General features: G+C 40.5%; 1 protein-coding gene across 6 annotated transcripts in view; it reads right to left on the reverse strand.

Annotated features, from left to right (window-relative positions):
• The window catches only part of ppp2r3a (protein phosphatase 2, regulatory subunit B'', alpha), a 345,954-nt gene that overhangs the window by 110,888 nt on the left and 210,065 nt on the right, over positions 1 to 25,001 (reverse strand). Inside the window, exon 1 of one of the 6 annotated variants that reach the window (XM_072255641.1) lies at positions 16,116 to 16,562. The exons of the other annotated variants lie outside the window; for them this stretch is intronic. Coding sequence (XP_072111742.1) covers positions 16,116 to 16,247 — 132 coding nt within the window. The 5' untranslated portion in view covers positions 16,248 to 16,562. Of the gene's footprint in view, positions 1 to 16,115; positions 16,563 to 25,001 lie in introns of those variants that run through there. 6 annotated transcript variants of the gene reach the window in all.

Genomic DNA, 25,001 nt, shown 5'->3' on the forward strand with positions numbered 1-25,001 from the left:
GTGTAATTAAAGAAAAGTGAAGGTAGTCTCTGTTACATCTTTAACCTCAAGTGTCAGACTTGCTTTACAGTTAACAAAGTTGCTTTGGAGCATAATGACATGAATAAGTATGGTTACTTAGTTCATTCTAAACAGCAGATCATCTCTCCTTTTCTACTTTGAGGTAAACAATATCAGTTTCTCCTTTCTCTCCACATAAATAACAAGGAAATACTAAGAGTCAAGAAGGTAGAAAGAAGTTTCAGTATTTTAATCTTGAGTTGAATAGTTTTAGCAAAGAGCACAATAACAGTATGAAATTTTTGGAAGTGGTCCATACAGGGTTAATTTACCCTTACTAAGCACTAGTGTTTCTGTGGTTAGAGTGCTAGAGCAGCAGGTGCTACTTTTAGCTTTCCTGACGGTTTATTGGAACTGGACGGTTTCCATGCAGGAAACACGTGTCTGGAAAATGGATCACATAGCATCACATTCTTGTCACTTGCTGATTCAAATTCTATGAAAGTAAAACATAATTTAAAATTGTGGACATTCTGCATATCGTGAAGTCCACAATTTCCCTTCTAGAAAACCGATACAGTGCTACAAAGTTACGCTGCTTATCTAGACATCACTTCTATCATTTTCATTGATAATGTAAAACTGTTGTCATTTGAAGACCAGTCACACAGAGTTGGACCTCTGCAGCACCATGAAGTCTGTTCCATCATTTCTTCAAGGGAAGGTCCCATTTTGAAATGGAGACTTGGTAGGTTCCTGTTAAGTAATTTCCTGACCTGACACCTTCACTGGATTCCCCCATCATTCCCAACATCCTCCTCTCTCCATCCCTTCCCAGAAGCAACAGCCAGTCCCCGATTCCGTCCAGTCCAAGCCTGAATTCCATAGCACCTGCGTTCCACCATTATTCACTAACTGTAACTGGACCATATAAATATTACAATGACAGAGCCTAGGTATACTTATATGAGTGACTCATCTCTTGAACGCTCAAAAACTTTCTACCATCCACAAGGCATTCAAGAGCATTATGGAATTCTCTCAATTGTCTAAAATGAGTGTAACTCCATTAATACTCTGGAAGCTCAACAACTGTAAAGGGTAAAGGACTCCATCCACTACCTGAAGCATGCATCCCCTTCACCATCAGCACATGGTGAGCACAGGACAAACCTTCTGCCAATTACGCAATATTATAGCCCTCTAGAGTACTTCACCTGCATCTGTTTTAAATTTAAAGGCATAGGACCAGATGCTATTCAGTGCAGGGAAATGCATGTAAGTCCAGTGACCAGTAGCCAACACACACTATAAAATTATGCTGTGAGACTCAGGGTGAAGCAAGCAGAAGAATTCAGCCAGTTTGGTTGCAGGTAGAAGAAGGGGTGGGGAGCTATACTTGCGGGGAGGAACATCAAACTTTCCATCAGGGTAGTGAGGACAGATGTGTTGCCACTGAGGTGGCTGGTAGTGGTAGGAGATATTAAGATAGGTTATGGCAGTGGGAGAACAAGAGAGAGATTGACAGTGAGGAGTTGTGTGTCACAGAGTTATATAGAATGGAAGCAGGCCCTTTGGCCCAATCGGTCCCTGCCAATCAAGATTCCCCATCCAAGCTAGTCACTTCTTCCAGCATTTAACACATTACCTTCTAAACCTTTCCAATCCAGGTACCTGTTCATCTGTCTTTTAAGATTTGTTATTGTACCTGCCTTAAACACTTCCTCCGGCAGCCCATCCCACAGGACCCTCACAACAGAAAATGTAAGAAAGTAACAGAAAATGTAAAAATGTTGTCCCTCAAATTCCTCTTATATCTTTCCCCTCTCACCTGAAACCTTAACCCTCAGGGTGGAGGAGCAACACCTTAGATTCCGTCTGGGTAACTTCCAACTTGGTGGCATGAATATTGATTTCTCCTTCAGGTGAATAAATTCCTCCCCTCCCCTCCTCTATTCACCACTCTACCCTTTTAACTCTTCTCGCATGCCTATTACTTCCCCCTCAGTCCTGTCTTCCCTTTCTCCTATGGTCCACTCTCCTCTCCCATCAGATTTTTTTCTTCTCCAGCCCTTGATCCCCCCCCCCCCCCGGCCAACCTGGCTTCACCTATCACCTTCCAGCCAGCCTCCTTCCCTTTCCCCCAACCTTTTTATTCTGGCAGCTTCCCTCTTCCTTCTCAGTTCTGAGGAAGAGTCCCGGCCCAAAACGTCAACTGTCGATTTATTTCCATAGATGCTGCCTGATCTGCTGAGTTCCTCCAGCATTTTCTGTGTGTGTCCCTCCCTCTAGTAATTGATTCCCCAACTCTGGAAAAAAAAATGGAGTGTATTCACCTTATCTATGTCCTTCATGATTTGATATATAGGACCTCTAAAGGATCTAAAGATTGATAGATGCAGAGAGGTGATCCTATAGAGGACTTCATTCCAAGGAATGAAACCCTAGCCTGCCCAACCCCTCGTTATAACTCAGGATCTCGTCCTGTTAACAACCTTGGAAATCTTTTCTGTACTCTTTCCAGCTTAATAACATCTTTCCTATAGCAGGGTGATCAAAACTGAACTCAATACTCCAAATGCAACCTCACCAGCATTCTATGCAACTGCACTATGACCTCCCAATTTTTATCCTCAGTGCCTTAACTGATGAAAGCCAGCATGCCAAAATCTTTTTCACTAAGCTGTCCACCTGTAACTCCACTTTCAGTGAACCATGGACTTGTGCTCTAATGTCCTTCTGTCCTACAACATTACCCAGGGCTCTGCTATTCACTGCAAAAGTTCTACTTGTACCTAACTTTTCAAAATGCAACACCTCATACTGACCTGAATCAATCTCCATTTATCATTCCTTGGCTCATTTACTCAGCTGATCAAGATCCTCCTGTAATTTTTGGTCATCTTCATCATTGTCCACCATCCTACCTATTCTAGTGTCATCTGCAAACTTACTAAGCATGCTTGTACATTCTTATCCAAGTTGTTGATATAGATAATAAACAACAATGGGCCCAGCATCCACCTCAGAGGCACAGCTCTAGTCACGGGCCACCACCATCATCGTCTGCTTTTTACCATCAAGCCAATTATGTATCCAGCTTGCCAACTCTTCCTCGATTCCATGTGATCTAACCTTCTAGAGCAGCCTACCATGTAGAACTTTGTCAATAGCATCATTGAAGTTCACATATAGAATGTCTTCTACCATGTCTTTACCAACTTTCTTGGTCTCCTCATCAAAAATCTGAGTCAGGTTTATAAGATATAATCTCCCATGCATAAAACAATGCTAACTACACCTAATCAAACCCTCTCTTTCCAGACGTACGTACTTATATCTTAGCCCTAGAATGCTCTCCAGTAACTTACCTACACAGATGTTAGAGTTATTTGGCCTATAGTTCCAAAGATTTTCTTTGCCATCTTGTTAAACAAACCCATATCATTTGGTACTCTCTAGTCTACAGGCATGTCACCCTTAGCTAATGATAAGCGAGCTAACTGGAGTGTTTGCTGACATCTTCAACTGCTCCTTGCTTTGTAGTACTAGTACGTTCTAGTACAAATTGTTTGGCGACAATAAAGTATAAAGTATAATGCAAATATCTCAACCAGGGCTCCTGCAATTTATTATCTACCCTGCCACAGTCTTCTTGGATATACCTGAACAGACTTTGGAGATATGTCTACCCTTATATCTTTGAAGACATCCAGCACCCTCTATACTGTAACGCAGACCTCTCTATTTAGTTTTCCTATTCTCCAAAGTCTTCATGTCTTTTTCCATGGTAAAAACAGAGGAGAAATATTAATTTAGGACCTTGCACATCTCCTCTGGCTGTACACAAAGTTGTCCTATTTTGTCTTTTTGGGGCCCTGTTCTCTCACTAGTTGTTCATTTTCCCTTAATATAATTATAAAATCTCTTTGGATTGCCCTTAGTATTCTCAGCCAATGCTACCTCATACCCCCTTTATTAACCTGATTTCCTGATCTCTTCTTGAGAACACTCCTGCATCCCTTATACTCTCTAGAGTTTGCTTATATATATACACACACCAGGAGGGGTAGATGGCGAAATTAAAAGGGATCAACAAGGTGGTTGCAAGTGACAGTGTCGTTTAGATTGGATCAGGCAAATTCCTTTTAAGTCACAGTAAGGCAGACCTGAGTAACATGGTGTGAGTTTTGTTTCTGCATCGGTGGCCAGCACCATATGTGACGATGCAGCAGGAGCAGCAGCTAGGCATGCATTATAAGCTCTTTTGGAGGCATAATGAATGTCTGAACAACTCCCTGCAATGGAGTGTCTTGTGTCTGAAGGGCTCAGAAGAATTCTGGCAAACTCTGCAACTGGTGCAGTAGGTCCTGATTGCGTTTAGCTATTGGGATTTTTTTTTTGTTAAATTCTTTTGCACAGTGCACATGTGCTTTGCAAGCTATTTATGAGGGTGCTAAAGCTACAGTAGGATAGTACTTATTTTAAATTTACCTTCAATTTTAGGAGCTAAACTACAAAAAATTTATAATAGTCGTATTAAATACGTTTGGCATGGATACTGCAATGTGCAAGATAGGAAATCTCTACAAAGGGTAGTCAAAACTGCCCAACACATCTCCTGCTATCAAGGATATATATATATAGAAAGGTACCGGAAAAGGGCCAGTAACATCAGGAAAGACCCGATCCAGTCTTCACACGGGCTATTTGTCCCGCTCCCATCGGGTAGGAGTCTACGTAGCACCCACCCCAGGACCTCCAGCTTCAAAAACAAGTTACTTTCTCCAAGCGGTAACACTGATCAACAGCTCCACAACCCCACCAGGACTACTTTATTATTTCCTGTCAGTCACCTTATGTGCAGACACCCCTGTGCCTACATCATTTTATGGACGTGCAATCGATCTATGCACAGTATATAAGCTATCATGTATTTATGTTTATTGTGTTCTTTATCTTATTATGTTTTTCTTTGTGTTGCATTGGAACAGGAAGAGCAATTATTTTGTTCTGCTTTGCACTTGTGCACTGGAAATGACATTAAACACTTTTGAATCTTGAATCTTATTTGATCCTTCCACCTCTCATATATTTCCTCGTTCTTCTCTTAAGATCAGCTTACCTATTTTTCCCAGAGAGGGAGGCCTGTGTTGGTCAGGGTCAACCATGGATGCTGCACCCTAGCTGTCTGTGTGCCAATACGCAACCCAGTGTACACCAGGACAGTATGATATGGAGAGCAAGCTGCTGCCCATGCTACAGGCTCCCCCTCTCCACGTAGCTGATGAATCCAAGGGAATGGCTAGGACTGCTACAGTTTGGCAACAGCAGCATCAGAGGAGGTGTGAGTCAGTGTTGAACACAACATTGTAGGACTGACTGCCTTAGGGACTCGAGCTATGGATTTTTCCTCAGCCTGCCCCATGAGTGGGTATAGCTGCAAGGCAGCAGAGGTTTGAGATCAGAGCTTTCCTTCTGTTACATAAGCAGCCAACCACAGCTGATGAGCCCCATCTCCCCACAGCCACTGGTTTTCACAGTGGAGGGGAAATAGTCATGATGCAAGTTTCTTCTGTACAGAAACATGTAAACTTTTGATGAAAGAGGAAAACCAGCTTGAATTACTTAAAGTAGTAAGATGACACCTTTAACATATGTTGTGAATAATATTTTAGAATTCCATTCAACATTTTATTCTTGTTTAAAGATCCGCAAACTGTTATTACCAAATCCAAGCAAATCCCATGTCTCAATACAACTTGTTCTAGAAAGTCTAAGTTGATTGTTTTCCTTGGGATAATTGCCTCCAATTGTATCAAGCACATTGATTTGTTTAGGAGCAGTGAACATTGCTAAAGTCAGGAACTATAGAAGAACCCATATAGTTTACCTCTGTTTTTTATACAATCCATACTTAGCAACCATTATTCCCGAAGCATTTTCATTCACACTTTACCAGCTGTAATGTACTTGGAATTCTTCTGAATTTTCCTCGTTATTTTAAAAGGAATATATTACCAAAAATATACCCTCAGATCTTCATGCCCCTAAACATAAAATTTCCATTTTCCTCAAAACTTCTTACAATCCACAATCTTCAGAGTTTTAAAATTTGAGCTTGCAAATCCTGGTTGCTACTTTGTAATTTACTTCATTCATTTTTCTATTTACTTATAGATTTAGTAAAGCCCTTGCTTTCTTTTTTTAAATTGCTACAATTTGTATTTTCTTAGTGCACACTGCTATTCATAACCTAGCTCTCTAAAAGTACTTCCAAGCTATTTGATTGGCAGGACTAAGTGCTTTGGAAGTTAATGGACTTCAATTTATTCAAAATATCAAGGGATAGGTAGTTGACAGTAATTGTTATTAATGGATGGTGGTCAACCTGAATCAGTATCCATAGCTCCCAATCACCCATATGTCCATCTCTTCCTAATGTATCTTAGGTCCTTAACTATTCAAAAGGATGAACAACATTATTCTTTACTGAGTATACACTGTATTTTCCACTGTCTTTTCAACAGATCTAATTTCTTTTGCCATTTACAGAGAATTTGCTGCCAAGTGTCCGCTAATGTATTTGATGTGCCATTAACTCTACCTTGTCAGACTATTTGTCCAACATCCGATATTGGATGAGCAGACATCTCTGACAAAGTGATAGGGAAACTAAAATCATCATCTTTGGTACCAACACAAAGCAGGTTTGCATTCCTTCCCCAGAAACTGTCTGAATCTGATCAGACTGTTAGGACCCTGGTATTATTTGACCTGAGTTCCAGTTCATATAACAATCCATTATTAGGACTACCCATTGCAATTTCCATAACATCATCAAACGTTATCCATGCTTTCATTTACTGACTGATACGACTATCATGTATCCATTTGTTACCTATCGATGCAATTATTGCAAAGCCCTCCTGGCTGGTCTCCCTTATTTTACCCTCCACTAACTGGAGGTCATTCAAAACCATGCTATTTGTCTCCATGTCTCACAAATTGGCTTATTCATTATTACTACAATGACACTTATCCTTATTTTCAAATTCCTCCTGGATCGTATTCATCCACATCTCTGTAATTCCTCCTGCCCTATAAACATCCTAATACTGGCCACTTGAGCAAATTAATTAATCACTCCACAATTAACAGGTAGATGCTGAACACTGGACCTGAGCTTTTATGCCAACCTATCTCTCTTTTCTCCTTTAAGACCCTCTCTAAAACCCATCTCTTTGACCAAGCTTTATGCCATCTGCCCTTGTATCACCTAAGTGACTTATTGTCAGAATTATTTATTTTTTGGATAATACTCCTGCAAAGGGCATTAGGATATTTTGCTGGACGAGAGTTGCTACGTACTGCTGGTTGTTTTTGATAATATCTTTGAGTGGCTAGATGCTGCTGCTCTGGTGCACTGGAACGACAGTCCCTCCTTGGATAAGTTTGGAAAAAATAAAAATGCCATTTACCTCAGAACTAATTTGAATAGTAAGTCCTGATGACATTTGGAGAATTGACTTGCATTAAAGATTAATATAATCAGACTAAGAGTTAATGAGCATATATTCACCATGCTCAAAGTGAAGACATTTCTCCTATTGCACTGCTCAGGACTGAAGGAAGCTGCAGAGGGTTGTAAATTTAGTCGGCTCCACCTTGGGTACTGGCCTACAAAGTACCCAGGACATCTTCAAGGAGCGGTGTCTCAGAAAGGCAGTGTCCAGTATTAAGGACCTCCAGCACCCAGGGCATGCCCTTTTCTCACTGTTACCATCAGGTAGGAGGTACAGAAGCCGGAAGGCACACACCTGGTGATTCAGGAACAGCTTCTTCCCCTCTGCCACCTGATTCCTAAATGGACATTGAACGCGTGAACACCACCTCACTTTTTAAATATACACTATTTCTGCTTTTTGTATGATTTTTAATCTATTCAATATATGTATACTATTATTTATTTATTATTATTATTTTATTTTTTTTCTATATTATGTATTGCATTGAACTGTTTCTGCTAAGTTAACAAATTTCACAACAACTGTTGGTGATAATAAACCTGATTCTGATTTATCTCAGTCTGAAATGAACAACCTCTTATTCTGACATTTTATTGTGACCCCTGGTTCTCGTCTTGTCCAGCAGGAAGAAACATTCTCCCTGCATCCAGCCTGTCAAGTCCTGTACAAACCTAGCAAATTTTAATGAAATATCCTCTCATTCTTCTAAACTCCTCAGTATGTAGCCTAGTCCACTCAATTTCTTTATATACAACAAACACAACAGTTCTGGAACACATATTGTGAATCTTGAGTGCACTCCCTCTACGTCAAGCACATCCTTTTTCAGATAAGGTGACCAAAACCTGTATGCTGTGTTCCATATCCGATCTCTCATAATTGCAGTAAATCATCTTTTCTCCTATTCTCCATAAGAGTGGCTGATATATTATCATCTAATTAAAACAGAACTCGGATCCACAGCACCCACTACATGACCTTGTGCCAGTCTCCAACTGCCTAAAATCGAGGAAAAGCTTTGCTACAGTGGAGGAACTACTGCATGGACGGGGATGGGAACGTCGACTCAGACCATGAGAGGCCTGCGTTGGTCATTTTCATGCCTTACAAGGCGCAGATTGGAAGGCTGTGTGGGGCGCCACTCCTCGCTCAAACACTAGAGCAATGTGTGGTTAAGTGCCTTGCTCAAGAACACAAAAACGCTGCCACAGCTGAGGCTCGAACTAGCGACCTTTAGATCACTAGACAAATGTCTTAACCACTTGGCCACGTGCCCAACACTGTATCGTATGGAACATCCCCCCAAACATACAGGATTGACCTCTGACAACAAACAGAAGCCAGAACCCCACCAAACATATAGTACAAGACCCCACAGAAATGTTACAAGACGGGGCACTGCTTGACAGACGGAAGTGGTGCACTCTCAACAGAGCGAGAGCGGGAGTTTGTAGGAAGGGAGACAATATGGTGAATCGGGCTTAAAGACCAGCGAATCCTGTGAGTATGGTGAAAGGGTGCAGAACATTGAACACGTTCTGCGCAACTGCCCACTCTCACCTGATTTAGCTGACACTGACCTGCTCAACATCAACCGAACAACACTAGAGTGGCTGGCTGTCTGCTGTGACAAGCTATGATGATGATCTAATTAAAATTCCAATTTACTCACTACACCCATCAACATTCTGTGACTTGTTTACAAAAACACTTTGAAATCAACATTACTCAAACTTTCACCATTTAAAAATACTTTGCTTTTCAGTTCTCTGACTGGCATAAGGCAGAAGGTGTAGGAAACCTGAGTCCAATGAGAACTTGAATTCTGCCTCCATATTGTTTCATGATGTGCTGGCTGAAGCTAACATGTGTTGCTTGGGTTAACTACTTGATCCATTAGTTTTGGAGATACTGCCATCTTACACATCAGGTAGAGAGCAGTAATATGTCTACATGCTTCTTGGATATTGTGTTGATACTTAAGATTAAATCAGTAAGAAGGTGCAGTAAAGGCATGCTATCATTAAAGATTCTTTATCTGTTCATTCCCCTAAGGGATGTCTGTGTATGTGCATATATTTGAGTGATAGAGATTGGAAGAATATTTTTCTATAATATTTTCAACATGAGAAAATGTCATTCCATGTGATTATGTAGATATGTAGATCTAGCCACATGTTTTTAATCATTCAGGTCCTTCGGCCCATCTAGTCCATGTCCATAAGACCATAAGACAAAGGAGCAGAAGTCAGCCATTCAGCCCATCGAGTCTGCTCCGCCATTTTATCATGAGCTGATCCATTCTCCCATTTAGTCCCACTCCCCCACCTCCTCACCATAACCTTTGATGACCTGGCTACTCAGATACCTATCAATCTCTGCCTTAACTATACCCAATGACTTGGCCTCCACTGCTGCCTGTGGCAACAAATTCCATAGATTCACCACCCTCTGACTAAAAAAATTTCTTCGCATTTCTGTTCTGAATGGGTGCCCTTCAATCCTTAAGTCATGCCCTCTCATACTAGACTCCCCCATCATGAGAAACAACTTTGCCACATCCACTCTGTCCATGCCTTTCAACATTCGAAATGTTTCTATGAGGTCTCCCCTCATTCTTCTAAACTCCAAGGAATACAGTCCAAGAGCGGACAAACGTTCCTCATATATTAACCCTCTCATTCTCGGAATCATTCTAGTGAATCTTCTCTGTACCCTCTCCAACGTCAGCACATCCTTTCTTAAATAAGGAGACCAAAACTGCCCACAGTACTCCAAGTGAGGTCTTACCAGCGCCTTATAGAGCCTCAACATCACATCCCTGCTCCTATACTCTATTCCTCTAGAAATGAATGCCAACATTGCATTTGCCTTCTTCACTACTGACTCAACCTGGAGGTTAACCTTTAAGGGTATCCTGTACGAGGACTCCCAAGTCCCGTTGCATCTCAGAACTTTGAATTCTTTCCCCACTTAAATAATAGTCTGCCCGTTTATTACTTCTGCCAAAGTGCATAACCATACACTTTCCAACATTGTATTTCATTTGCCACTTCTTTGCCCATTCTTCCAATCCATCCAAGTCTCTCTGCAGACTCTCTGTTTCCTCAGCACTACCGGCCCCGCCACCTATTTTCGTATCGTCAGCAAACTTAGCCACAAAGCCATCTATTCCATAATCCGAATCATCGATGTACAATGTAAAAAGAAGCGGCCCCAACACGGACCCTTGTGGAAAACCACTGGTAACCGGAAGCCAACCAGAATAGGATCCCTTTATTCCCACTCTCTGTTTCTTGCCAATCAGCCAACGCTCTATCCACGTATGTAACTTTCCCATAATTCCATGGGCTCTTGTTAAGTAGCCTCATGTGTGGCACCTTGTCAAAGGCCTTCTGAAAATCCAAATATACGATATCCACTGCATCTCCCTTGTCTAGCCTAGTGGTAATTTCCTCAAAAAATTGTAATAGGTTCGTCAGGCAGGATTTTCCTTTAAGGAATCCATGCTGAGTTCCGCCTATCTTGTCATATGCCTCCAGGTACTCTGTAACCTCATCCTTGACAATCGACTCCAACAACTTCCCAACCACCGATGTCAAGCTAACAGGTCTATAATTTCCTTTTTGCTTCCTTGCCCTCTTCTTAAATAGCGGAGTGACATTTGCAATCTTCCAGTCCTCCGGAACCATGCCAGAATCTATTGACTTTTGAAAGATCATCGCTAATGCCTCCACAATCTCCACAGCTACTTCCTTCAGAACACGCAGGTGCATTCCATCTGGTCCGGGAGATTTATCTACCTTTAGACTATTCAGCTTCCAGAGTACTTCCTCTGTCGTAATTGTGACTGTGTACTCTTCTCTTCCCTGCCACCCTTGAGTGTCCGGTATACTGCTGATGTCTTCCTCAGTGAAGACTGATACAAAATAATCGTTCAGTTCCTCTGCCATCTCCTTATCTCCCATTACAATTTCTCCAGCATCATTTTCTATCGGTCCTATGTCTACTCTCACCTGTCTTTTACTCTTTATCTGTCAAACCATTTCAACTGCCTACTCCCATCGACCTGCACAGGGACCGTTGCACTCCATACCCCAACTATCTATGTACTTATCCAAACTTCTCTTAAATACTGAAATTGAGCTCACAGGCGCCACTTGTGCTGGCAGCTCGTTCCACTCTCTCACGACCCTCTGAGTGAAGAAGTTTCCTCCCATGTTCCCCTCAAACTTTTCACCTTCCACCCTTAACCTATGCCCTCTGGTGTAGTCCCACCCAGCCTCAGTGGAAAAAGCCTGTTTGCATTTACTCTATCTATATCCCTCATAATTTTGTATACCTCTATCAAATCTCCTCTCAATCTTCTACATTCCAAGGAATGAAGTCCTAACCTATTTAACATTTCCTTATAACTCAGGTCCTCCAGACCTGGCAACATCCTTGTAAATTTCCTCCAGACTCTTCCAACCTTATTTACATCTTTCCTGTAAGTAGGTGACCAAAACTTCACACAGTACCTCAAATTAGGCCTTACCATTGTCTTGTACAACTTCAACATAGTATCTCATCTCAGTATTTGGATTTATGAAGGCCAATGTACCAAAAGCTTTCTTAACAACCCTATCTACCTGTGGCACTACTTTCAACAAATTATGGACCTGTGTTCCTGAATCCCTTTGACCTAAATCCCTTTCTCATCACTAAATTAAATTCGGTGAAGCAACAGGAATGTTGATATATTACCAAGTCAAGCTATTGTGTGACTTGGACTGGCCTTGCACATACAGGTTATTCCATGGGATTGCTGCCCTTGCTTTGGTAGTAGAGGTTGCAGGTTCAGAAATGACGTGCATATTATTGCATTGCATTTTGAAGATTGTACACACTGGCTCCAAGGTCCAATGGAGGAATTAACATTTAGGGTGATGGATAGGAAGAAAATGACTTTATCCTGCATGGTGGTAAGCTTCTTTAGTGTTACTGGAAATGCATTTATCCAGATTGTTGGAAAGGATTCCATCACTCTCTTGACTTTTGCCTTGTGGGTGGTGAAAAGTCTTTAGGGAGTCAGAAGTGAGTTACTTACAATATGATACCTGGCTCCTGATCTGATCTTGTATTCACAGGTTTGACATGGTGAGCACAGTTGTGTTTCTGGTCACTTGTAACCCCCAAGAGAAGAGGAATGATGACTTTAATACTGGGTAGGCAGTTAGGTTCTCTTGCATTGTGATTCTCCCATATTGAAAATTCTACGGTATGAATATTATTTGGTACTTAATAGTTTATGCTTGAATGTTGACAGATTTTGGTTCATTAACTACAGGTGAACTTTGTGTGATTTGCAATAACTAGCTGCCATAAAACTCAGTGGTAAGCCCACACCATTTGTAATGTTTAATCACTAAGGATTGAACAATTCTATGTGGGTTATTTCAAATATTATATATTGGATTATACTGTTGATAGGTAATTAACTGATAAAAATGCAATTGATTTCCATTTCAAATAAAGTTATGGAAAAATATACATTTGTCTATCTGGATAGCATACTTGCCAGAAACAGAATCAAGTCATTCAGAGGGTTTAATACATTTTTCTTCCCAATCCAATTTAGGAATTCTGTCAGTTCTTGGAAGCAACATCTATGGACATAATCAGTTCTAATTTTGGTCAAAACACTGTATCTGCTTTATACTTCCATAAAGCTGTCATAACAATGCAAGTTGCTTGGGTATTAGCAATACTTTCACTACTGAGGCACATGACAGAAAAGGTCTGCTTTCCTTTACAGAACCATGTTGTTGTCAGCCAGTTTATGACTGGATATGCCAGATGCCATAGATGTGAATTTAAAATTAACAGAGGAAGCAAAGGAAAACTAGAAACATCAAAATATTTTTCAAAAAAGATAGATTTATATAAGCAAAAGGTAACTTTCCAATTATGCACAGAATCAATTTCTGAATGTTTCTCACCATACATATCCAATTACAGATACAGGATAGCTTCCATCAGTTTACTGGGGTCACTGTTAACCAAAGAGCAGCTTCTTTTTTTTAAGAGTCTAAGCTATTAAGATTTTGTATATCTCCTTCAGCATTTCTCCAATTTACTCTACCCTTCTAACTGAAAGCCCTTGTCCTTTAGTCCAAGTCTCCACTAAATACTGGTGAGCTCCACATATATGTTGTAAATAATGACCATGTTATAGTTATGGTGGTATATTTGTGAGCTGGGAGCATAATTCTAAGTGTCTGATCCATGGTAGTACAAAGTTAAATAAACATTAATTATTTCAGCCTAAACATGTAACAGTTAACATCAGCTATATCTACATTTGAAGTGAGTGAGAATAATTTTGCATTGAAGATGAACAGTTGCTATTATTACATATAATGTTTGTTTCTGTTAGGGCTTTGAGCAACTGAATTCTTCAAATAGTACAATTTAGAACTTGGCTACTTAGTAGAAGATTAGAACTCTGAAATATATTTTGGGGCAGCAGGCCGTCGGACTTCCCATATGTGCTACCAAAAATTGCTGGATGATGAAAGAGATTTCTCATCGGTATTAGACTCCATGAACAGATTGTTATTCTTTTTCTGGAACTATTTATTCATTTTGGAATTTACCATAATTTTATGTTTTTGCACTGCATTGCTGCTGCGAAATAACAAATTTCACAGCACATAAGCCAGTGATAATAAACCTAATTCTGACTCCAGTGGATCTGAAATCAGGGTTCATTGAAATAATGCCCTAATTTCCATGAACTCTGCTTCTGGTCAAACGCTCAGATTGGATTTAGTCTGTCACATGGTCTACATTCACACAAGTCCGTTCCAGTTTCCTCTGTTAGAGATTTCATTCAGAGCGTCATACACATAGTGTTTAGTCTGGATCAGACCCCATTTAGCGTGGAGTCCAATCAGATATGTGGACCACACAATGCAGCCCTTCAGGTGTATATTGCACATTGCATATCGTGCGGAATCTGCACTGAGTTAGTTAAGTCTGTCACATCTAAGATGGAGAATAGATCTGTATTGTTTCTCAATCTATAAAGTATTGAAGACATATTGTACTTACTTAATTCGATTTTCCACATGGTTATACATGTTAATATGCTGGAGGCTCCCTTTATGATGTAGTCTATAACCGGGTGGAGTCCTAACCAAGTGCAATTTGTTGCACACTGCATACAAATCAAGGCAAACGTTATCTAGTTACACACACAAAATGCAGGCCAGGCAGTATCTATGGAAAAGAGTAAACAGTCGATGTTTCAGGCCAAGACCCTTCAACAGTATTATCTTATTATGAATTATATGGTTCTGTAGCCTCTTCAGGCAGTAACAACAAAATTTCCCTTTATAGGAAATCTGAAGTGTTTGAAGTTCTAAGCCTGAAAAAACATTTCACGAATTAACCTGGCTATATACATTATGGGTTTGGCTTAATTTTTATTTGATTTAGTTCCCATGATCCACATTTTTAACTGTCAAATCTTCCTGGGGTTATAGTCAAATTTTGACTCTATTTTTGAGTGAAGCACTCTGCAAACAGGTGCTTCCATTTTAAAAGGAAGTTTCACCTGTGCAGAGCTTTGAAATAAGTTATATTGATCTAGCAGCAGCTCTCCATTTATGTTAGCACTGTTGGGTTAGTACTTAAGCTTGAAGATGTGAAGTTTTGCATTAATTTTGACTGACTGGTAAATTAACTCCCTTGATAGGACTAGAGAACATAGCTAAAAGATATTATACAACTGAGAAAGAGGGAGATTAGATGAATATTTTTCATTGTTATGATTTGGAATACATTATCTGGAAGTGTGGGGAAAGCAGGTTCTGAATCAGCTTTAAATATGCATAAATATTTGAAAAAAAAAGAGAATTATTTGCAGAGCTTCGGGAAAACAGTGGGAAGATGAAACTACTTGGCTCATTGAAAGGGCAGCACTGAAATGGAGGCTGAGTGGTGTTATAACAAAGCAAAAGGCAGCAAAGAAGCAGGGAAAACTCTAGCCATAATTAATAGATACACTAAGCAAATTTGGAAGTGGTGGATGATGCATAAACAGCTGGAACTAACCAACTGCTGTTCCTAATGATTGCCAGTATAGTTTTTATTAAGCCTAATTTTGGATCCTCTAAGAATGATTCCTTTAAATGACCCTCTGTAGAGTGGAACGCAGACAAAACCATGAGTATTTGAAACAGTATTAAATATGTATGGAAAAGGCAGCATACTAGCATAAGGAGATATTGAGCCCAACCCCCTCCCTCAATGCTTAACCTAAATGATGTCCATATATGGTTAAGGTTAAAACTGGAAAAATAATTGCAAACAACTTTATAAAAGCAGCAATCAAAATGCACAATCGCTCTCTCTCCTTTCTCTCTATTCCCCTGTTGAAAGATTAATCTGTCTTAGCATTTTCAACCTGATCCTGAATTTGTTGGTACAAATGCAAATAGCTGTCTCTAAAGATTTTCATATACTAATAGCAACTAGCAAAGAGGACATCGTATAACCAGAATAGAACCAAAAGTCAAGGCATTGAGAATTGTTTCAAACCTGTGCTTGCTGGAAAGATTTCAACCTCTTCTTGAATCGTGATGGCAAAACAAAATCACAGCCACGGGCAAGGAAAGCAAACTCCCCTCGTAAGTCAGGGTCCCTTCGCAGAGAAGTTTCCTTGATCATCATCTTGTTTAATAATACTTCTGGTGTGTGTATGTGTGAGTGTGAGACTGTCCTTTAGTAACGCAGTAACTATGGACTGAAAAACAGTTCAGGGTCCCTGTTTACAGAGAAAAGTGAAAATTGCCTTCTTGAGAGACTGTACTCTTGCCTTTATTTCCACAGAATGACAATGTCCATGCATTGTACTTCAGCACCGTGGGTCAAAGTCCAGTCCTGACATTTAAACAATTTAGCATTCTAGAGCACGTCTCTCAGAGTTTGACTGCTGTGTTGCACTCAGCCACATGACCTGAAAGGCAATCTTGCCTGACGGAGGCTTCACCACAATTGATCTGTCCAGGACTGTGGATATGAGTGCATTGTGGGAAGGGAAGAACCCTCTACCAGAAGAGCTAAAGTTAGCACTTGCTGAAGAAGACCCGAAAATAATCTAGCTTGCTATGACACTGTTTACACTAATAGCATCTTAATTTAAACTGTGAGGCATGCACTTCAATAAATCACATGGGTTTCACAGAAACCAGTTCAACATCAAAAAAAAATCACAGCTCAAGAAGTCATTTGGAGCATTTCACAAAATAACAACAAACAATTTTCCAAGAAGTCAGTCTGAGAGAAATTGTGGCAAAATTGTTTGGGTTATTTTTCAGACATTGACCTGAGCAGAGAGCCTGGTGTTTTCACAATTTTTTTTGTTTACAGACAATTGACTGCCTGTGGGAAACTTTCTAAGCTTTCTTCCCCTTTCTCCCTCTTGCTCTGCTGTACCCACTCTTCCCCCCCCCCCCCACCAGCCCGATGTATAAATAACTGCCTTGGCACCAAGTCATGACATTCAAGTTCCACACCATTCCCTGGCTACTCCACTAATCAACAGCAGCTGTTTGGAGAATACCAAACACATCAGGGCTCCTAAGGAGAAATATGTTTGAACTTAGCTACCTCCTCTCTGTGGACAGCTTTGTATTGTGGGCAACCATAACATTTATTATCAAATTTTGGAAAGGGTCACATAAGGATGTTAAATCTGCTTGCAGCATGGAGGAAGACCGTCAGCTTGCTGTGGTGACAAAGACCAGTGGGAATTAAAAAAAAAACTGAGCTGTTCCTACAATTGCTAGACAAGATACAGTACCAGTTTTAATACTCTTGCACTGTTGGAATGTGCACCTGGATGGTATTCAGACAACACACAATTGGTACTTATCAAACATGCTTTTCCAAAAGCTATTATAAGGTTCTGTCCTACGCATTACTTCCAATTTGAGTTACTAAATTTTGGTTTTGATTTATTTGCAGTAGTATTTCTTTATTACATTTCAATGGACCCTGTTTATAGCCAATGCTCTGGGCTGGATTTGGCATGGACTCAATTCAGAAGCAAAGCTGTAGCCCATACTATACTGAAGTATCCACTCTAGCGTCAGAATCTCAGAAACACTTCCACAGAATCAGAATAGCTGGAATGCCTCTGGAGTCAGGAGGAGATAATCTGTTACCCAGAGAACCTTTAGGATGCATTTTGGTCATGTTGATTTCTGGTAGTACTGGGAAATTCCACTTCTCCAACCCCCTCATATAGTTTTATTTAGACATGCAATTGTATAGCTATAACATAAATTTAGCAGTTTTATACCAGAGATGAGAGCCTTCAACTTTGTGAAGAGAGTACAAAGCAATGAGTGTAGAGAATAAAAAGCTTAGGACAGATTTAGTGGAGGTGTTCAACATTACAAAAAACTTGGATGCTTAAATAAGGAGAAACAGTTTCTGCTGTTGTTAATTGGTTTGGTCACTAGGGGGCATAGATTTAAGGTCATCGAGAGAAGCTTGGGAGGGTGGATGAGGGGAAATATTTTACATCACACACATTGTGATGATTTGAATCACAACACCATAAAGAGACATGGGAGAAAATTCAACAATGATTTTCAGAAAGTACTAATTCCCTAAACCACAACAGTTTAAGGGAATTAGTGCTGGCAATGTCCTCCTATTAATAAACTGCACAACCAGTATTTTATTGAATATTTATCTTTCTGAAATAATTGTTTCCCATATAAACCTGCTAAATACATACCATTTATTGTAAAAAATATTATTTTCTAAACTCTTCCATTTTCATTTCCATAGTTCATATATCATAACAATTTAGTGTGGTAATAATTCTCAACTTATTTCTTGAATGGAAGATAGCCTGCTGGTAATTAAACAGCCTAGATAGTTGACATTCAATATAATTGACATTAATAGGTGAAAAAAGAGCAAGATCTACCCATTTCCCCTTCTTCCATCCTGTTAGTTGCAGAATAAAAAGATAATGGGTTTGTCAGTTGATGATATGGATGAACAATCAATTTGGAGTTTTTTTGATATTGGTTAGGACTATTATAGACAAGGAACAAAGATGGAAAGTAGGTTGAGAAGAGTAGGTTTTAAATAGCGTCTGCTGCATATGCTTGTGTTTAAAAAGCAATTACTTTTGTCATTGATAGTTGGTGAGAAAAAAGCTATAAGTCAATTCAGATCTGTTTTGCTCACTGCAGTTTCAAGCATTCAGTCTTGGAGATGCCAGCAATGGCTGTGAGTGAAAATGAAACAATTTCACTACTTCAACAAGTTAGGAACAATGAAGAATTTGAAGTTATCCACAGTCATCTTGAATGTTACAATGGAAATGAAGACTTGGATGATGCAATCATCGATAAGGTATGAATGTAGCTTATAATTTATGCTAGGTGTCTGCACTGATTTTGTCCATTTACAGTCAATCAAAAGAATGCGCCTGCGATTACTGGTTGAACTCCTCTGTCGATAAATATTAGGAACAAATACACAGCTTTAAAGTACTGCAGTAGTATTGATAGTGTTCTAATTCACCTATATTTCAACTGAATCAACTGGCACGTTGCCTGATGCATTTACAGAAATCATTGGCTTATGTTACTCAGTTCCTAATGATCCTGATTTCTTACCATGTGTACCTCTGCCCATTAAAAACACTCCCAAGCTCACAGTGTAGTTAATGTGCACAATGTATTGCATCAAGTGGAAGTGTTACTACCAGAAGTAAAAGATACTTTCTCATTTCCTGCCCTCTATATTGTTCGGACGCCTTGCCTTCCTATGAAGTGATACCTCGTTAAGAGTTATCATTGAGATGAAAGGTAGTTTAGCACCAAAGGAAGTTTTTAAACCTTGACAATACAAAATGAAAAGTCAGATTTATTTTATCTTGCATTACCAAGCCTGTGTTAAACCATATAAAAAAGCCTTCCCCTTTAAGGATTTTAAACCCCTACATCTATAAAAAGATTCAACCTATGCTCAGTTGACCTCACAAACCAAGATTATAAAGTAGTTTTAAATTTCAAGCTTCAGATTCTCCAACTATAGAAGTAATTTTGCTGTCGTAACAACTTCATGTTAGCTCGTTGTAATGTTAGGAATATTACTTTAACAGTTGGAGGAATGGAAGGTGTTTTCAATCAGTCATGTTTGAAATCATTAGTTGACAGCTGTTGTGTTTATATTTAGAACAAAGGATGCATGTTACAGATCAACAGACGTGCTTTGCTCTGCCAGCCACGCTTAACCTCAGAAGTATTTAAGGAAATTGAATGTGGTCAGCCAGCAGATCTGACCTCCAAAGGGAGGTGCATAACTTTCTTTAGCTTAGTGACAAGGACATGCACTTTCAACACAGCAGGTTGTTTGTCATCACTGAAAGGCAAGGCAAATGTCTTCCCTATCTTCTAACAAACTTAAAAGAGAAATGTCAGTACTTCCAAGGCCTGGTCATATCTCATATTAAACAAAACATGTTTACAGTCTCTTTCTTGTCCAGCAACACTTATGGGTCATTTTTGCAGCACAGGGAGTGTGAGAACACTCTAGCTGTTGCATGCATGTTTGATCTTTTAATTTTTCCACCAGTTTGAATCACCTCAGGTTTTTCCACATCATGTTCCTTCTGCATGTCTTCATCCATTCACCTATCCTTCGTGGGTTTACATTTGTTGCTTTCCCATCTGTGGAAACCATTCCAGAATCTGTGGAATGTTGAAACGTGGCAACCAGAACATCCATTATGTCCATAGCCACCTCTTTCAAAACCTTAGGATGCAGGCCATCAGGTCCTGGCGATTTATTGGCTTTCAGTTACATCAATTATTCAATTGACTTTAATACTTACTCTTACTAATTTCTTTCAGCTCCTAATGTATTCTAGACCTGTTGTTTTCCACTTCTTGTGACTTTTTTTTCCCCAGAAAAAGAGAGTTGAATGGCAAAGAGATTGAATGAAGAAAGTCCAGACCTAAGGATCAAAACAGCTGATATATGTGCACATGGGGCAATAGTAGTAAGGTTTACTAAGCAGGTCAGAATTGGAAAGTGGTTTCCGCAGGGTTGTGGGGGTCTACATTTATGAGCAATTCCTGACCACATCAACTCTCAGCAACATAAATTTCCACTATCGAAATATTGGAAGACCAGAGCAATTACCTGACATCCCAGCCACAAAATCTGTTCCCTAGCTGCTTTCTTCATCATTCTCCTTTGCAAACGTGAGAGGGCAATCATAGCCACTGAAATTAATTGATGCTGGGACTACATACCTGTGTCATCATTAAGGCCATCTATTCAACTTTTGTAACATTGCCTGACACTACTCTTCTCTCGGCTCTGCTGCCAAAACAATCAACTGTGACTTTTTTCCTCCAGGTGTGAGAATTTCTGAATGCATTCCAGGCTGCCCACTACTCTTCTGGCTTCAATAAACTTGAGATCATCGAGTATATTGCAGCATCCAATTCATTTCCCTGGATTAAGCAAGCCCTGACTTAAAAATCCTTATTCTTGCAAACGCCTTCCTTCTGTCACTCTGATCTGATTATACTGGTTTGACCACAACTGCTCTTTTGCTTGCTGTTCTGTTCACCATATTTTAGGAAGGACGTGAAAAGGAAAGAATTACCAGAATGATTCCAGCAATGAGAACTGCCGCTTTGATCTTGTCCACAGCTTCATTATCATTGCCCAGTTCCACTTGCCTTATCGGAGTCTAGACTTCATTTTGTGGAGTTTTTGTGTGTTTGTGTATGTATATGGGGGGGGGGGTGGAGAGGGAGGCATTGTTCAGGATCATAGGTCTTTTGAATGTTGTAGGGGTCAGTGGGCCATTGGCTTAAGTATCATGTATGTAAAGGTAATTGCTCCCTACAAGTGATAGGTAACATGAAGCTAAATACCTGTGGTTTCCTGTGATCCTCGATTACAAGGTTAAGCTGCGGTTGTTCTTCTTAGAACAAAGGAGATTCAGGGGAGATCAGTAGAGATAGAGGTTTTGAGGGAAGCTATTCTTATTAGCTTTGGCTGTTCCCATCATCAGGAAGGGATATAGATTTGGGATGATGGGTAAAATGTGCCTGTGTGGACAAACCTAAGCAGACTGGTTATGATTAGGAAATCTGCCTAAAAGTGCGGTGAAAAAAAGAGTCAATTAATGCTTTCATAAGGGGATTGGCTAGGGACTTGAGGGGGAATAAGGAAGACCATCCAGCTCATTGCATTTATTTTGGAAAATTTAAAAGAGTGACTTCGATTTTTATGAGTGATGAAACAATTCCGGCCACAGCTGTAGTAAAGTAAAATGCGTACTCAGCAAGCTCCTCCAAACAGCAGTGTAACAAAGTACTTGAATAGCAAGGACCCTTCCCCTTCCCAGTCATTCTCTCTTCTCCCTCCTCCTGTCAGACAGGAGGTACAAAAGCTTGAGATCATGTACCACCAGACTCAAGGACAGCTTCTATCCCGCTATAATCAGACTCTTGAAAAGACCTCTCAAATGCTAGAAGATGACATTTTGAGATACTTCAAGATATGCACTTTATTTATCTAAATATGAGAAAGTCTACAGATGCTGGAAATCCAAAGCAACACACAGAGAACGCTGGAGGAGCTCAGCAGGCCAGGCAACATCCATGAAAATGAATAGATAGTGGATGTTTTGGGTCAAGGCCATTCTTTGGGACTGAGAAGGAAGGGAGAAGATGCCGGAATAAAAAGGTTGGGGGGGAGGTGGTGGAGAAGGGAAGGAGGCTAGCTGGAAGCCGATAGGAGAAGCCAGGTGGGTGGGAAAGGTAAAGTGCAGGAGAAGAAAGAATCAGACAGCTGATGAGAGGGGACCATAGGAGAAAGGGAAGAGAAGGGGACCCGGGGAAAGTGATATGTGGGTGAGAAGAAGTAAAAAGTCAGGCTTCCTCCTTCCCTTTCAGCTATGGTCCACTATCCTCTCCTGTCAGATTCCTTCCTCTCCAGCCTTTGATGTTTCCCACCCACCTGGTTTCACCAATCACTTTCTAGCTAGCCTCTCTTCCCTCCCCCCCCCCGCCACCTTTTCATTCTGGCACCTTTCCCCTTCTTTCTCAGTCCTGAAGAAGCATATCGGCTCGTAATGTCGACTATCTATTCATGCCGCATGGCCTGCTGAGTTCCTCCAGCACTTTGTGTGTGCTGCTTTATTTATCTATCTCCACTGCACTGTCTCTGTGACTGTAACTCTGCATTCTATATTCTGCTTTCCTTTGTACTACCTGGATCTACTTGGAATTTATGGATGCATGTGCTTTTGATGGCATGCAAATAAAAGCTTTTCACTGTATAATGGTACTCGGGACATAATAAACCAATAACACTGCCAAAGGATCTATTTTAGTGATGTTAGGAAAGATAACACTGTAACTAGCAAATATCGGAAAGATCCCCAATGGTTTCCTTCAAAAATCCACGGGATCTTTTATATCTGCCCAAGAGTATGAACTGAGATACAGAACCCAGCAGTGCAACTCTTCTTTTATTCTGCTCTGGAATTTCAGGCTGGATTTGTCACTGGTGTTTCCGAAGCTCTGGCACTGACACACTGCTGAAAGGGTATGGTGTGCCGGAATCTGGAGCAACACACAAACCACTGGAGGAACTCAGCAAGTCAAGCAGCATGTGGTGTTCAGGTGAGAGGTCTTGACCTGAAACACTGACCATCCACTTCCCTCTGTAGATGCCACTTGTCTCGTTGAGTCCCTCCAGTGCTTTATGCTGCTGATTTGGGGTATAGTGTGTGGTGGGATTTATAGGGAAGACAGACAAGCCGTTGGCATATTTGACCAATCCAGTGAAATTGTACAGATTAATTCTATAGAGAACCCTGCCTAGTATTTGCAGAACTTGCAACAGATTTGATTACAAGTAATTTCCTTACATATTTTTACCTGACATCTTCCCTTAGTTTCAGGGGCAGTCTCCTGCTGCCAGTTTCTTAGTCAAATGGTGAAAACAGATGATGTGAAGGAAGTGGCCCTGATGCTGGATGTAGTGACGGTCCAAGTGGACGGGGTTGGTAAAACCTGTTAGCCCCGCCTCCCTAGCAAGCTACTGCAGTGGACACTTGTCCCCCACCTGCTGGCTTGATTGAAAACTGCACCCTGCTTCTGAATATCAATTATTCATAGTATGCAAATTAATATTGCTGGCAATTTAAGAGCTCATTATTTCTTCGGTGAAAACCCTTTATAATCACTAGAGCAGGAAACTGCTGAACGCTTTATAATCACTAGAGCAGGAAACTGCTGTCCTTTCAGAGATAGTACAATGTAGCACAACTACCAGAGAACATATATTTCTCTCATTCAGTTGTGTGTTATCAGCTTGTATCAAATCCTCTAACAGTCTTCTGCATGCTACAAAAGGAGCTATCCAGACATGGATACATTGCTGGCTCTTTCAAAAATCTACCCAACCTGTCCCTCTATCCAATTTGTTCCTCTGAATTTTAAGTCCATTCCAAACATCAAGGAAGTACCCATCGACACTAAGCCCATGTACCAGCCCATGGTCTGTGGCCTCCTTTGTCTTAGCCTACTTTTGCAAGGCTGCATAGATAAGACTGATGCATGATGGACAGGGCAGGAGGCACAAAAATGAAACAACTATGTGCATTGTACTACTCCAAAGTCAAAGACTAGGCAGATCCATCCATACAGATCTTACATGTACAGTACTGTACCTCAGGATGAGCCACAGGATTTGGGGAAGGCTCTCCAGTAGAAACATGACATGCTAAAGGGTCAGCCATGACAAGCTGGCATCTTAGAGATGGTTCCTGCTGCTTCTCCATCTACCATATGATTGAAAGATCAAAAATGGTGTCCTTCATTAGAAGTTCTGATTCACCCCTGATCATCATCACCTTTCACGTCATTATTTACCCGCACTGCAGCTTCCCTGTAGTTTATTCTGCATTGTTACTGCTTTATCTTGTTTTGCCTCAATGCACTGTGAAATCATTTGATCTGTATGAACAGTATGCAAGACAAGCATTTTTGTTATATCTTGGTACATGTGACAATAATAAACCAATACCAATACCAATCTCCTGATATTGGACTTAAAGTGAACTAGACTGCAATCTAGCCTAGAAGGAAGATTGTACTAGGACTATCAGGACTGAGAAGGAAGGGGGAAGATGCCAGAATAAAAGAGGTGGGAAGGAAGGGAAGAGAGTTAGCTGGAAGGTGATAGGTGGGTAGGGGTTAGGGGGTAGGAAAGGTCAAGGGCTGGAGAGGAAGGAATCTGATAGGAGAGGAGCGTGGACCATAGGAGAAAGGGAAGGAAGAAAGGGGGAGATGATAGACAAGTGAGAAGAGGTAAAAGGTCAGGGTGCAGAGTGGGGCATAGAAGGTGGGAGGGGGAGGAATTTGC

This window comes from Mobula birostris, chromosome 4, assembly GCF_030028105.1.
Source record: "Mobula birostris isolate sMobBir1 chromosome 4, sMobBir1.hap1, whole genome shotgun sequence".
Lineage (NCBI taxonomy): Eukaryota > Metazoa > Chordata > Chondrichthyes > Myliobatiformes > Myliobatidae > Mobula > Mobula birostris.